At 45.9% G+C, this 16,735-nt stretch overlaps 1 protein-coding gene across 1 annotated transcript in view; it reads left to right on the top strand.

Annotated features, from left to right (window-relative positions):
- The window catches only part of Abcc4 (ATP binding cassette subfamily C member 4), a 219,589-nt gene that overhangs the window by 46,681 nt on the left and 156,173 nt on the right, over positions 1 to 16,735 (top strand). The window contains exon 4 of the mRNA XM_028771612.1: positions 223 to 447. Within this exon, the coding sequence (XP_028627445.1) occupies positions 223 to 447 (225 nt within the window). The remainder of the gene's footprint in view (positions 1 to 222; positions 448 to 16,735) is intronic.

The raw sequence follows: 16,735 nt of genomic DNA, 5'->3' as shown, positions 1-16,735 counted from the left end.
GCCTGTGTTGAGCATGCACACGGACCAATCACAGTCCGCGGATGTCTATGCGCCTGTGATTTTGAGTTCAGACAGGCTAGAATGCTCATTTGCTGTAGTAATGATGTACCCAGTTTCGTTCCCCTTGGGAGAGGGGCAAGTGACATATGGACGTGAAGCATGGACTAAGAAACGTTGGTGTGGTTTATAGTTGTAATGGATGCTATTTGTTTTTTCTTCTAGGAGAGCACCCGAGTAGTTCAGCCCATATTTTTAGGGAAAATTATTGATTATTTTGAGAAGTATGACCCTGACAACTCGGTGGCTTTGCACACGGCTTATGGCTACGCGGCGGTGCTGTCGGTGTGCACACTCATCTTGGCCATACTACACCACTTGTACTTTTACCACGTGCAGTGCACCGGGATGAGGCTGCGGGTGGCCATGTGTCACATGATTTACCGGAAGGTAAGTGACCTGGCTTGTCGGACATCCCTTCACCTGGAAGTTTCCTATAAGTTACAGTCATGTAATAAACTGTGTGCTGTGGCCCATGTCTGCACTCTCCGTGTTAAGGAACCCGAAGCACGAAGAACATAAGTTCAAGGCCCTCTCAGACCATAGGACAAAACCTGGTCATAATAACAAACTATTTGAACCACACTGGAGATGCTTGCTGTTTGGCTTGGGCTTTAGAATTTATTGCTGTTGTTATTATTTATTCTGCAAACTTTCCCAATATAACATACAAATCTCTTCTTGCTGTCAGACTGTGGTTGCGTACGGTGCACAGGCAATCTGTTGGATTTATGGTGAAATCTAGGTTAAAAAATAAACACAGAATTGATTTTTTAAAGTGTTTTCACAGCTAAATCTTATAGCTGCACTTATGAAGAGTCTGGTACTGTTCACTAAAGACTTCACAGCATCAGTGTTGTACCAAACAGTGAACTTCAGGGAAGCAGGGTCTTCAGAACTAAACCTAGGAGAACACACTGTCTCTGAGAAAGGAAATTATAGATTTTTACCTCTCAGATGCTTCCAGAGCTGTAGGTGGGCATGGGTGCCTGTGCCTGTGTACCTACCTGTCTTTCTCTTTGTGTATGCCCCTCCCCCCCGTGTATATGTGTATGTGTGTGTGAAATGTTTAATTATGTCCAACCTAATGTTTTCAAGGAAATATATAGGTAAAGAGCATGTTATAGTTATATGGCTTGGTATATAACACATGTATTTTAAACTTAAAAATGTAGTTTTAGGGGCTGGAGAACTGGCTCAGCGTTTAAGAACATTGGCTGCTCAACCAGAGGACCCGGGTTCACCCACATGGCAGCTCACAACTGTCTGTAACTCCTGTTCCAGGGGGACTCACCTTCACACAGACATACATGCAGGCAAAACACCAATGTACATTAAATTAAAAAAAAAGTAGTTTGGAGAAAACTTTAGTTTCCATATACCTTGTTCTGATTCTTCAAGTGTGTGTGTGTCTTTCTTCTACTGAAGATGTAATGGTAGGACCTGGTGTGATATGCTTTTGTGCTGGGGCTGCCACATTATTTCTGGCTTATGCTGACTGGAACAGTTATAAAGGATATCAATAGGAAGCCTCCACCATCAGATGCATGGGTGAGCATCACAGGAAGCCTCTGCCATCAGATGAATGGGCAGGCCTCATAGGAAGTGGCAGGATCTGACGACTCTGTCAGGCTCACTCTGCCTGTTTTCACTTTTTAGAAAAAGGTTTATTTTATTTTATGTGCTTTCCATCCATGTATGTGTGATACACACATACACACACATACACACACCCCGCACACACTCATGGTACTTGTTGCCTGAAGACCCAGATCCTCTCTGCAGGAGCAACAAGTGTTCATAATGGCTGAGCTGCTTTGCTAATTTTATTTAGATGAGGTGGGATTCGGATAACACCCAGTGATTAAAATCACTCATTGTTTACCTGTCTCTGGTGTATCTAGAGCGCCCATGGATTTTCTTAGCAAATACTAAGTATCCTTGGGACCTCATGGAGGCCTGGTGCCTTAGGTTCTATTTTATTTTAGGCTCTAGCAAAGACAGTGTTTTTTTTTGTGAAAGGGAGCTGGTAAACTATTACCAGTGTCTTAGGTCTTCACCAAGGGGTCTTCACCACCACCATCATCATGTCTGAGGCTTACTCTTGTGCCATGCCGCAGAATATTGAAGTTTCTCCATAAATCGCCAAGGTTTTAATCTTCCTAGATGCCGATTAGTTTCCCAGGTTCTTAGGAATTTTCATTCCCACCACAGCCGACACCATAATTACACAGTCAGGTGCGAGGTCCGTTCAGGCAATCAGGGCTCCTGCGCAGGTGAATTCACCTGTTTTTCTTCTCAGTTCCTCTGTCAACACTTTGAAACTGGCCTTCGGGAAATCTGATCTAGCTTGGCAGATTTGTTCACCTGACTGTTAAGTAAACATCTCCCAAAGGTATTCATTTGTCAGCACGGTTAGCCCAGAAAAATCTCTTTATGAAGTCCAGAGTTGCTGTGGTCAAAGACTTAACCTGAAACCTTAGAAACGTGGGAAAGACGAATTTCCTCTTGCCTGCCCTGTGCAGGAGGTATGCCGAGGTAGAATATGAGATGCTTCATCTCACGAGGACTGCTTCCATGGGGCTGAAGCTAGTCTGGGTGTGTATCTGGAAGGCTCTTCTACGAATGCTTGTAGCTCATGCGAGGCTTCTGTGCCCAATCTGTGATCCAAGGAGACATCAGTTTGGGTGGTATAAACAGAGTGACCGTTAATATCATCATAGTAGTATCTGTTGCGGAATGACCTCATGGGATGAATCTTATATAAAAATGGCTTGTTGATCTGGAGAGATGGCTTCGTGGGCAACCATAACGTGCTTCTCATACTAACATGAGGACCAGAATTTAGATCATTCCCCAGGCCCTATATAAAAGGCAGGTGGCATGACAGCTTGGCCTGTCTGTAATCTTAGCACTTAGGAGGTGGACATAGGGGTCCCCTTGGGCAAGTTACCTAGTTAGACTAGTTGAATTGGCAACCTTTGGGTTTGCTGAGTGTCTCAGTTAGGGTTTTACTGCTGTGCACACACACCATGACCAAGGCAAGTCTTATAAGGACAACATTTAATTGGGGCTGGCTTACAGGTTCAGAGGTTCAGTCCATTATCATCAAGGTGAGAACATGGCAGCGTCCAGGCAGGCATGATGCAGGAGGAGCTGAGAGTTCTACATCTTCATCTGAAGGCTGCTAGCAGAATACCCGCTTCCAGGCAGCTAGGATGAGGGTCTTAAAGCCCACAGCCACAGTGACACACCTACTCCAATAAGGTCATACCTTCTAATAGTGTCACTCCCTGGGCTAAGCATATTCAAACCATCACACGGAGATACCATGCCTTAGTAAATGAAGTGGAGAAGAATTTGTAAAGTACCTGGTGTCTCTGGTCTCTGTGTGTCTCTCTCACACACACACACACACACACACACACACACACACACACACATACACGGGGAAGGGGAGAGGGAGAGGGAGAGATGACTGGTCATGCATTTACTTTCACAGCTTAATAAAATTATACTAGTACTAGAATATCATATTCACTCATTTTGGAAAGTTACCGTGAGTTGCCAGCCTTATATCTGGGAGAATTGCGGTTACCTCTATTGGGAGACCAGCGTCCTTTCTTTACTAGTTAAGATTCAGAAGGAAGGGACTTACACAGCTTCAGGTCACATAAGGTTTACACTTGGGTTCATTGTGAGTGAAGGCCAGACTGGACGGAGCTGGCAGATCTAGTCAAGGTGAGAATGAGCTGAAGGCACTGGGACCTTCCATCCCCAGGGCCTCCTGGGCCTGGGTCTCTCCTTTTCTCAGACCTTGTCTCGGGGTCTTCAGAGAATTTAACTCAGCAGAGGGCTAAAGTCTACACTGCGTACACCCAGGACGATGGTCTCAACACTAAAGTGGCTTTTACTGTTGTGCTTTTCGTTATAGAATATACAAGGTACAGAGTGTTTCTCCCCTCAGATCATTGGCTTAGTCAGCTGGGGGCCTCCTGACTTTGTGTCCCTGAAGAACCACAGCATTTCCCTGTTGGGACTGATTTCTGAGGAATTGATATTGAGGGTGGCTCCCTTGGTCTGAATGCCAAGCCCAGTTATGAGGTCAGTTGCCAGGTGTGTCTGTGTTAGTAGTCTCTTCTGCTTGCTCCGCAGAGCGGACTAACCTGACAGAATTTTCTGGATAGATTTGCCAGTCTTCACTAACTTTAGGGTTCTGTGAATGGAAAGTTAGAGAGAGGAAACACGTTCTCCATTCCAACTTCTGAGGTGAGCTGACTCTGCACACACCGCAGCTTCTCACTGTAGTCATACCTGTCTTCTAGAGTATACTTAATGAAGATGCTTGGGCTTAGTTGATTGACAGCTTAAGTCGTGGGCCTCGGGATTTGGGGAAGGCAATTGGTGGAAAGTTTTGCAGTCTGTAATGTCAGATCCATGATTCTTAGATCAACCTTGATCTTGTTTTTATTTCAAACTAATTTTAGTTCAGTGTGGACTACACTTTCCTTATATTTAGACGGGACAATGTGGAATGCCCGATCTTCAAATACTCTGGCCTTCCCAAATCGAGGAACATCAGGTGGCTTGGTCTGATATTTAGTCTGTGGGTCAGCCTCCTTTTCTGAAGCTGTGTAGGGAGGACCCTGAGGGTGTTGTCAAAGTGAAACCATGTGATGTTTATAGTAAGTGATACTTTGGCAGGACGTTCTGTCTTCATGTTACTATCTTAACATTTAACAGCTAGGATGAGCTAGCTTTGAACACTGTCGTAATAGTTTAACATCTCTCTTCTAAATCTTTTATTATTTTGTTTCTAATATGAGCTTGCATCTGGCCAGAGTGTTTTGCGGGACATTAATCCTATCAATCTTCTAAGAGAATGCTAAGAGGATTGTTTTAATTTCTGCGGTTAGAAACATAAACCAGCACGACCAGGAGTCCTTTACTCTAGGGAATACCACTGCTGCTGCATCTGTGATTGACATGAGTGACAGCTGCCTCCTGCCAGCTGGTGACTCGGTGGCTTGTGTGAGGTGCAGCGTGGCCTGTGAGAGAATGCTGTGTGTAGATCAGTGGTTCCTAAACTGTGCTGTTTTATTGGATTCATGTGGGGGAAATCTTTAACCCCACCCTGATGCTGGCTTCTCCCTGCAGATATTACTGAGGGTGAAGTTTTAAAGTCTCCCAGATAACACTAATCGGCCTTGCATGCACGTTCATCTTAACTTTCAGTACGCAGGCCTAACCCTGCAGTGTACAGGTTCAGTAGTAGCGACAGTGCTGGATTGCAGGCACATACCTCAGTCATGGTGTTCTGTCAGCCTGGAAGGGAGTCCTAGATGGGCTGGTTTTCCTGTGGAGGAGTGCCTAAGAGTTGAGTCAAGTGTCTAGGTCCTGATAAGAAAGAGGCACAGTGGCGTGTCAGGTGGGTGGACGTTGTAAATCTGGGATGCCAAGAGTTATTAGACCTGAATTTCAGTCTCATTTTTTTTCTATTTTTTCAAGCTGTAAAATTTTAGATAAGGAAGTATGTTAATTTCTCAAATCCTTTGTTTCCTGCTCTTTAAAATGGCATAAAATAGATTTGCTTCATGGGCATCTTAGCCCTAGGATAAAATAGCACTTGGTGCAGAATAACTGTGTCATTGCCAGACTTTGTGTGGGGCTCTTAAAGCACATCCGAGGCTCTCTTGGAGATCTGGTATGTGAAGCCCAGGTGTCTCCTTTCTAGTTTTTTTCCTCAGGATAACTGATCCAAGCTCCACTGTCTTCATCTGTAAAACAAAAATGTCATCAGCTTCTACCTCACACAGCTGTGTTAAGGACTCCTGGGTCTGTCTGTGGGGGGCAGTTAGGATGGATTCTGACATGCAGCGAGTGTTGCCACATTCCTGTTGCTATCCCTGTTATTGGCACTCAGTCCTGGGAGGTTTGAAGACACATAATTGGGTAGATATTGGCACCCATGCACGTGGGTAGACTTACGGCTTACAGAATGCTCCTGAGGTTGGTGGGAATGGATGTCAGCATCCAGCTAGGACACACTTTGAACACTGTTGAGATAGAAGGTTGGAGGAGAAATTTAAGGATAGTATCACATCAGGTCCCGAGGAGGGGAAGACCTTGATCATAAAGTTAAGGCAGGGGCTGACGGTGAGGAGAGTGGGTGAATGTGTAGGAGTGGAATAAGTAAGGCATGGAGCGGAGGGTGTGCATTTAGTTGACAGATGGCAGCCATTGAATTTTTGAGAAAGGAACTGAATGATCAGAGCACAGCTTCATGCATTGGTAGCTTTCTGTTTGCTGGCTTGAGGGATCCAGGACGATGATCTTGGGGATGAACAGAATTGAAATAGGAGTTGCAGCGGAGTCTCTTATGGGCCTTTATCGGGGCAGCCACGTTCACCGAGTTACTCGTTTGATGAGGCACGTCGTTCTCAGGAGCAGCTCCTGATGTCCTGCAAAGAGGAACTTGTGAATCACTGTGAGGAAATGTTTCTTTCCATCTAACACAGCTGACCCAGTGTAGCAACATGCGGAATAAAAGGATAATAAGTTAACAAGTGAAGAGTGAGGAGGATGCCTCTGTTGGTTAAAGTTTTGCTTCACAGTCACGAGTACCTGAGTTTGGATCCTTAGTGACATTCATACCCAGTGCCACTGCTGGGGGGATCGGAGACTGCCGGCCCTGGAGCTTGTTGAATCAGTGAGCTCCAGTTTCACTGTAGACCTTGGGAAGAACGAGAAAAGGGACACTCCGCCTCTGCCCTCTACCTGCCTGCGCATGTATGTGCACATGTGTACCCAGGAACACATCTATGTGCCAGTCATTGTTGAAACCTTGGACATCCTTTAGCCTGCCCTTTTCGTGTTACTGTTTTTCTGGAAATTTGTGCAGAAATGCCCCCAACTCTGCCATCTCAAAATCAGTTATTTGTACAGGTTCTCTTCCCACCTTCGTCCGTCCACACACGTTTTATGCAGTTACTAGATTGCTGTGCCTTCGGACCACATGCAGGTTTGTCACTGTGCTGCGTAGTGACATACACCCTACCATTTCAGTGTTTCTGACAGTCTCTCACGGGAGTGCCTTATGAATTGTAGTCTCGGGATGAAAGACTCCGCTGACAGCACGCTGCCTCCTTGGCTCATACTTTGAGGTATATAAACTCATTTGTACAGGGGTTTGGGTTCGTCACCAGAAGGTTGACTACAGCAGTGCACTTCGACACTTCTTTGGAGCTTATCCCATCATGGCAATGAGTTGTGGCACCCCTGAAGGTAGACTCTAGTAACATTTTACTGATTGCTAGCACCAAAGGAAATGCCAGTAGCTTTCTCAAAAAATTCTATAAAAATTATTGTACGTTTCCACCGAAAGTTAGTATATCCCCCCCCCCAAAAAAGAAGCATTCCTATGTATCAGATATATGAAATGCCACTTCACATTGAGCGTCTTCTGTTGGCATGTGAATGAAGTTCTTTTTTGCTTAACTACTTTAGAGTCAACTCAAGAGTAAGGATTACTTATATAGAACGTATATATCTTGGGTGTCTGGGTTTTGACATACGTATAAACAGTACTTCTTGTCACTGAGGTCTTGAAGAGTTGTGACCCTTTCTGCTCTTTCCCGTTAGCCTTGCCTCCTTGTCCTGGCCCCAGATCGCCATTGATTAAATTAAGACAGCATCACAGATTGACTCCTGCTTTTTCCGTGGTGGAGTAGGTGGAGTCACGATGTGGACCTTTGACGTCTTCTTCGATTGATTGACTTATTTTGTGAGAAAAGATCTCATATTGTAGCCTGTGTTAGCTTCCAGCCCAAGCTGAACCCTCTTGTCTTAGACCAGCAAGGCCAGCTACGGTTACAGGTATGAGACACCAGTCTAGGTGGGTACTGACTGGAGGACTCTCTCATATGTGCTGGACTTGTAGCCTGCTTCCAGGCCTTGGCTGCCAGAAGTAAAGGTCCCGTCAGTTGGGTCGTATGAATCTTTTAGTGAGTAAACGTACTATCAATGGTCTTCTGAGTCTGTTAGTATTAACGGTGTTGCCAGTGGTCTTACGAGTCTGTTAGACATCATTTCATTTACACTAACATTCCAGATGGGGATTGAAGGGTCCTGTCGTGAGCATGCTTACCTTTCGAAGAAACTGCCGAGTGATTTTGCAGTGTTTCTTCTATAGAATCTCAGGTGTTGTTTTTTATTTCTCGGTGACTGACAGTGTGGCTTCTGGTGTTGGTTGTGTCCAGTCGTGTGTGTCTCTGTGGTCGGTGTGCCGGCTGAAGTTTTGGCAAGTCTTTTTCTGGCTGATTTTCTTTCAGAGACTGGTCATGATCCTGCATGTGGTTTGGGGGCTCTGGTAACCTTGGGTCTTTCATTTACTTACAGAAATAAGAAAATATTTGGCTAGTGGTTCTGGTTCTTTGTTTTAATATTCTAGGTTCTTGAAATTAACTTCTACCTAGTATATGAAATAATGGATTTCATTATGCCATTTTCATATATGTGTATTACTGTAGTGTGCGTGTGCCGCCCTCCCTGTCCCTGACCGTTGTATCTTTTTATTTTTTTTTTTTTGACTCCTTCTTAACACTCTTCTTTCTCAGACTGCTAGTTCACAGTTAGGCCATGTAACATTGTCTCTGTAGTGTCCCATTTTATTGTCTCTGTTACTTTAAAATTCCTACCAAGACAGATGGGCAGTGGTGGCTCACACCTTTAATCCCAGCACTTGGGAGGCAGAGACAGGCGGATTTCTGAGTTCGAGGCCAGCCTGGTCTACAGGAGTGAGTTCCAGGACAGCCAGGGTTATACAGAGAAACCCTGTCTCGAAAAACAAAAAACAAAAAACAAAAAACAAAAAACAAAAAACAAAAAACAAAAACAACAAAAACAACAACAAAAAAATTCCTACCAAGAAGTGCAGTCATTGTTTAGAAACCACTTTTAATTTTTTTTCTTTTTTTTAGGTTCTAGAGTGTCCCTTATGCTATTTCTTTCCTTTGTTCATGTGTTGAAAATGTCTGTCTTTAGTCATAAAACTATATTATACATGTTCTGGTGTGTTCCCGTGTTTGTAGCCCCTTCCTTCTGAAGAGCATTGGGCCTTTGTACTGATGGGGCACTGTCCTTACTGGTTGAGCACTTTCAACTCAGCAGGCTCTGAGTGTGGCACTTCAGTGTGGCAGAGCTTTGGAAATCCTATGGTGACCCCTCACCAGCTATAACTGGATAGGACTCCGCTTTCCAGTCCTGTGTGTTTGCGAATCTCGGGAGACCTGGCCTTAGTTTTTCTGGGGTGAGGTTAGTTTTTGGGGGGAGGGTTCCTTTGTGTCAGCTCTGTCTGCACGAGCTTTGACGTTGTTGTCCTGAATGCCTGTTGGTGACAGATTCAAGCAGGGGGATTTGTCTTGGCTTATGAGTTCGGTCCCAGTCATCTGTCTGGGCGTTTCCACAACCGCTGTGAAGCAGACAGAGGGAAGGAGAGTCCGGGGACAAGAGGCCTCCCCTGCGTTACCTCTCCCAGTGACCTTGCTCCTTGAGCCAGGCCACATCTACAGCTTGCAGAACATCAGAAACGTTCTACTTTCTGGAGATCATGTATTCAACCTGTGAGCCTCTAAGGGGCATCACTAGTGTTCTTTGCTGAGGCGGTGCTGCCCTATGCATTGTGGGATGCTGAACATCAGGGTCCTGTATCATGGAGTCCTGCACGCTGCTTGCTTTCTGTTCTCTGCAAGCATGGGCCTCATGATTGTCCTGCTCTGTTGCTGTTTATGGTGGAGTAGGAGGAGTGGCCCAGCGTGGCGTGGGTTTGTTAGCTCGGATGTTTATAAGCTGCAGAGCAGGAAGCTCTCTGTGTACAGTACAGGGTGTGGTGGTAGGACCTGTTGGTCATACTTCTTATCTTCTTACTGAGCAGACAGAGTGACTGCATGTGCCAGAAGAAGGTCCATAGGTTTTGTCTTAAATCACACCGGTGTTTCATAAAACACGTCAGTGTCCCCCACCCTCCACCTGGGGGACAGGCTTCTCCAGCCTCCTCTATTAGTTCAAGGAAAGGGCTCATAAATCTGCATTTTGAAGTTCCAACCCAGGGAACATTTGAAACATGCTGTGACAGGCACAATAGTTGAGGGTCTTGTGGGGACAGATATGGCCTCCTTGAAAGGGACAGTAAGCCAGAACTCCGCCTTTTATCTTTTTAACCTGTGTTCATGCTGAAGTCATAGCGAATGATGTTAAAAAAAAATTCTGATAGTAAAATCGCTTCACTAACCAAAATGAATTTCCATCCTGTTCCAGTGTTTAAGGCATCTTTCTGGTTTAACATTTGCAGCGGGTGGCTATCTCCTTTCGGGTTTGTAATCGGTTTGTTTTCAGAAGGTTTGAAGTATAAAACAAAGTCGTGATACAGTACACGGAGCATGAGACGGATCATTTCAAATCCAGCCCATCCGTGTCGGCTACACTCACCTTATTCTGTAGCCACTAATGACATTGTCTCTACGATTCCTCCTTTCGTCTTGCAAAACCAAATCTCTGTAGGCATTAGTAACCGACTCCCACCATCCATTCCATCCCGGTCCCTAGCAACCACCGTCCTGATTTCTTAGCTCAGGAGCTGGACCACTCTCTGAGCCCCTGATTTAATGGACTCCTGGAGTGTGGCCTTTTACAGCTGGCTTATATCACTTTGAGTAATAAAGAAAGTTGGGACTCTCCAGGCCTTAGTTCTGGTGGAGAAATGGCGGTGCAGCCGGATCATCGGTCGTGAGGACGTGCCTGACGCTCCCTAGAGAAAAAGGAAAGGTTTTCGGAGATTCATCCCTGTCTGCTCCCAGCTCTGAGAAAGCGCCATCTTACCTGTTTTTATGTCCTTGTCTCCTCCCCTGCACCCCTGGGGACTCATTAGTAGCAAACAATTATTTTCTCTGTCCCCATCTTCTGGAGGTTACAGATGTTGGTCTACAGCTGCTTGACACGCCCATCTTTCCAGCCAAAGGAGTGGGGAAGTATGTAGGGTCTGGAAGAAGGAACTTGAAAATGACCATGTTTCCTGGAGAGGGTAGCCTGTGCTGGGTCCCTTCTCTTCATGGCCTTGTTTCATGCTTCTGAGGAGTTTGGTACATGGTGCGGTGTATATTACTTAGACTGCACGGCCTTAAGTCTGTTATTCTTTTTCTCTCTTGGCAGAAGGAATGCTACCTAAGGATTTATTACTTACAGGTGTCTTCAAAACTTCAAAAGTGGCTTTGGGGGACAGGAGTGAGTGAGGGGACTAATTTTACAATATTAAAAAGTCTTTATTGTTGTTTATGGTTTATGATTGGTGACCAGCCAGCTACTCAAGGGTGATGCTTTGGTAAACACACAACCTTAGGGTGAAAAGTAAAATTTCATTCATACACACACACACACACACACACGCACACACAGAGAGAGAGAGAGAGAGAGAGAGAGAGAGAGAGAGAGAGAGGGGCTCATATGCATGCCATGTGCACATGGGTACACACACGTAAGACACACACAGACACATGCACACACACCAACACACGAACGCGTACACAGTGATACACGTGCACACACATACATTAACACACATGCACGCACATGCATACATATACATACACATGCACACACATGCACAGCACACACATATACACATGTATGCACACACACAGAAACATAAACACCCACACATACAATACACATGCACATACATACAGAGACACACACATACACACACATATACATGCACACATGTACATACACAGAGACATACACAAGCACACACACAACACACAATACACACACACACCACACACACACACACATACAGAGAGACAAACACACACACATGTGCACACAGAGACACACACACACATACAGAGAGAGAGAGATACACACACATGTGCACACACACAGAGACACACATACAGACAGACAGAGACACACACACACGTCACAGTGCATGTTTGGAGGTCAGAGTAAAATTTCTGGGACTCTATACTCCCATCATTCAAGCTTCCAGGGATCGCTTATCTTGTCAGACTTGGAAACAGCCACTTTTACCCACAAGCCACCTCTCAGGCCTCGTGTTTTCCTTTTGACTGATTTTCAGTAAAATTATATGCCATCATATGCCATGGTAAAGTCTGGCGATGTCATATTTCTCTCCACAGTTGTTCTTTTGGCCTGAAAGATGGCACGTGATGAAAAAATACTGAAACACCTTATAGTTCCAAACGGTTGTGCATATGATTGTTATACAGGGGGTCGTCTTTGGGTTCACATAGAAATTTTCGTTACTAAGCATGCTGTTTTCCAGACGAATATAAGTTATAAACACATTTTGTAGTTTCGTGTTTTAGAGACAAGTCAGAAAAACCTGAATAGAATTCTTAGAGGACCGTAGCCAGTTTGTCTTCTTGTCCCTCACTGAGAGGTTCTGTCGTCACCAGCATTATCTTTTCGGGCTTCTCACATTGTTGTCTGCCAGTTCAGTTCACTGCCATTGCTGTGGCCTCTCTTTCTTCCCCCCCCCCCCCCGTTTGGGACTTCTCTTCAAACATAGGAATTGAGGGCAGAAGGGTGTGTGTGAAGGGTCTTTCTGTTATCTTGTGGGGCTGTTTTTCCTCTCAGACAGACTGCCGTGAACTGTGCACCACATCCCTGCCCGTGGCATTAGCCTGGCGCTGGTTAAGTTGTGCAGGTTTGCTGTAACCCTGTACTGATGACTCTTACTCACCAAAATACTTCTTAGTCCATAATTTAGGTTTTCTAGAATGTTCCAAGTACCACGGTCACGTGAGGAGCCCGGAGATACTGCGTCTTTTCTGACATCCCATGGTTGTTGAACCTGGTTGTCCAGACTTTGACCTGGGCTCCCAGGGCTTTAGAGAGCCCATTGTCAGGGACCTGTGGTGGCTTTGAGCAAACCTAATCTCTGTCCTGAAAGTGGGGGAGGTGAGGGAATATGGAGGCTTCTGATGAATTTGAATCTCTGGGATATTTATGTGTGCCCGACTCCCAGCGTGACGTGAGAACATGGATCTCAGGGTCCTCCTCCAAAGGGGGAGCCAGATGAGGTCATAAGGTAATGCTATGCTTGGATACACGCATGTCCACAGGACCAGACGGATGTGGCTAGCCAGCCTGTGCATGTGTGCTGCTTGGCTGTGGCGTCTGATAGCAGTGGGCTGAAAGGAAAACCATTGGTACCTCATGCAGGTGAATGTTGCGTCCTTCAGAGCTGGACAGATTTGCTAGCCATGAACAGATAAAAACAAAGCAGAAGAGAAACCCCCAAGGTGCCAGACTCTCAGATCATAGAGTGACAGGTTGTTGGTTTTGTCTGTGGTTTTTCATTTCCTCGAACCAGTTTCCCTCTCTTCAGAATGAGAGGGCACAAGACTGGCCTGGTGCAGCCGCTGTCCCCCATTATGCTCATATTGGGGGAGGATATCGGGCAGTCCCTGCAGCCTCCCTTTGAAAAACAGCACGGCTGCTTTTAGATTGTGCAATCATGAAGAGGGCGTGACACCATTACTAAGCATCTCCAGCCAAAGACATCGGAAAAATCCAGGCGGTGCTCTGCTTCCGTGAGCTAAGCATACCCTTCATAGCTGCCTATCCCAGTAATGCCCCATTTACCTGGAAGCCACCTTATCTGACAGACTGGGGTAGGGTCATGAACTCTGCAGTCTGAAAGTCCCTCAGGAATTTATACGCTACTCTGCCTTGACCCAGTGGTCTCCAAAGAATAGGGGGTCATGTCACAATAGTGTGCTGAGTCTGAAGGACAGCTGTCAGTCTGGTGACAAGGGACGAGAGAGAAGAATATTCTGAGGGATCTAAACTCGAAGGAATGAGACACTCTAGGGGGAGCCTCACACTGAGGGTCATTCACACTGGCAAGAGTGAGTTGTTGAGGAATCTGCAGTGTGAACAGGAGGTGTTCACACCTCCGCTTCGGCAGGACTGTTAGACAGGGGTCTTTAGAAGGTTCTCTGTGAAAATGGCGGCCAGATACTTCGTTAGTTATGTGTCTTCTGCTGCAGCTAAGTACCCGACTACAGCAATGTAAGGCCAAAGGGAAGGTTTACTTCCGCTCCCAGTTAGAGAACGGGTTCTGTTGTGAATGGATGGCTCGGTGATGTGGGTGACACGAGGCACATGGCGCTGGTGTCGGGACAGGGAGAGATCCGTTTTATGTATCCCGGGCCACACACAGTGGGACGGTGCCGGTCATATGGAAAGCGATCCACCTCAGTTACCCTAACCTAGGTAATCTGTCACAGGCAAGCCCAGATAGTTCCGTAATTCCAAATCCTACCAATCAGAACTAGCCCTCACAGATTCCTAAAGGGAAAACCCATCCCACCAGTCTACAAAAGTTATTCCCATGGAAGTGAAGGATATTTGTCCCCCCCCCCAACTACCCATGGTGATGTGTGGCATTTATGTATGCATGCTTAGGATTTAGGTTTCCTGTTTCCTGTTACTGGTTCCTAAAAGTAATCCAGATAGAAAAAATAGTCTAACAAATGAATGGGAGATACTGTTTGCTTTTTCATTTTTTTAAATTTATTATTATTTATATATGTGCCTACCTGTCATGCATGCTAGTGCCCTCAGAGGTCAGAAGAGGGCATCACGGCCTTCCGAACTGGCAGTAATAGGTGGTTATGGGCCATCCCAGGAACTGAACCTTGGTCCTCTGGAAGAACAACCAGTGCTCCCAATCACACGTGTGTGTGCGCGTGCCTGCGTATGAACGTGCGGGCGTGCGTATGTATGCGTGCACGCGTGCCACCACTCACAAGTAGTCAGAGGACAGCAGGAGTCAGTTCTCTCTTCTGCCATATGTGTTCTGGTGATTGAACCCAGGTCCTCGGACTTAGTAGTAGGAGTCCATGCCCGCTGTGTCACCTCCTGGGTGCACCCGCTGCTTTGCACCAGGCCTGACCATGAAGTATCTAAGCATAGCCTTTCCTTCCCCTTGCTGTGTCTCTCCCTCCATCCTCTTCTCAGTGCTGGGATCAAATCAAAGCCTTGCATGTGATTGGCTGATGTTGTCTTTTGGAACCCAGGCCTTCATTACTGTCTCTGCAGACGGTTTCTCACCTGTTCTCCAGGATTTTGACTGGATTGCGTGATAGCCTCCCGTAGCATGCACACGTTGTTCTTTAGATTGTAAATTATAAAAATAAGAACACAGTTTTGTGATACCAGACACTCGGGAGGCCAAAGCAGGGTGTTGCCACAAGTTCAAGGCCAGTCTGGGCAACTTATTCTCAAAATAAAATGTAAAATGGGGGTTTAGTAATGCAGGTCAACAGTAGAGAGATTGCCTAGCATGTGTGAGGTTCTCAGTCTGAACCCTAGTCTCACTGCCTCCCTCTTACTGTTAATTACTCTGGAAATAGCCAATTAGGACTAATGCTAATTGGTAGACATATTTTTTTTAATTTTCGATGTTGTATATTTTCAAGTCTAGAATACGTTTCTGTTCTTTGTGATGGTGTCCATTTGTCTCCTAAAATCATCTGTCTGTCCATTTGCCCTGATCATGTTTTCCTTTAGCTCCATAAACATGATTACAGCAGTTGTTTTTATATTTCTTTGCTAATTCCACGAGCTGGATATCTGTGCGTCTTTCTGTTGACACTCACCCTCCGTGACTATGGGTCGCTGTTTATTTTTTCCTCTTTTGCCTGTTGCAGTAATCTCTCCACCATGTTATACTGTAGGGAGCCTGGGTGTTGATTTCTGTTTCTGAGGTTGGTTCTAGCAGAATGGTTCTATCTGTCTCTGTGTATCTCAGCTGCAAGGCAGCTATTTCCATTCTGAATTCAGTCCAAGAGCCTGGCCGACTCTGTAGACAGATCTTTATCACTAATGCATGGCCTTCCTGGCATCGTTATTGAGTGGCCAAGCCAGTCAGGAAGAACCTTAGCTCTGTCTGGAACCCTGGCATTTGTAGCCGTTCTGACCTCAGGCTCCCACTCTGGTACTCAGCTCTGCCCCTGGACAGTGACCTCGGCATTAGCCATTGGTAAATCCCCACAGAAAATTCTAGTTCTAGCCTCTGAGGCTGTGACTCACAAACTCCAGGTGCGTCTCCCATTCAGAGCGGGCATCCTTTTTTTTTGTTGGCTGGGGAAATGCACTTCTGCTTGGGCAGAAAGCCAGGTGAGTCCCAGCCAGTCCTGAGTTTCCTTCCCTCAGGGCTTACAGTCCTGCAGTGCCTGGGGTCAGAGCCTGGGCAGTTGCTTCCTGTGCTGTACAAGCCGATGGCTGCATACTGGCAGGCGAGGCCAGCAGACCAGCACCAATTAATTACTCTTTGGTGACGACGGAGGCCAGAGTCTGCCAGTTGTGTCTGACTGTGTCCCTCTCTGATAATATGATAATATTAAAGGCATGTCACTATTTTTTTTTCCTGATCTCACTGTAGTGAGACAGGTTTTTAAAAATGAAACAAAGGATATTAATTTTTGGACTGATTGCACAGTTCTGGTAGCTTCTGATATATCCGGTGTATGTGACCCCCCCCCCCCCAGCCTGGCTTTCTTTTCCTGCAGTACAGATGTGCCCTGCATGAGAGGGTCTGTGTCTCACGCAGACGGTCTCAGCACTGTGCGCCCTCCGACCGTGGTGCTGA

The sequence above is a fragment of the Grammomys surdaster genome, unplaced genomic scaffold (assembly GCF_004785775.1).
Source record: "Grammomys surdaster isolate TR1022 unplaced genomic scaffold, NIH_TR_1.0 65, whole genome shotgun sequence".
Classification (NCBI taxonomy): domain Eukaryota; kingdom Metazoa; phylum Chordata; class Mammalia; order Rodentia; family Muridae; genus Grammomys; species Grammomys surdaster.
The sequence above is the reverse complement of the archived record's forward strand: the minus strand, read 5'-3'. Positions and strand labels throughout refer to the sequence as shown.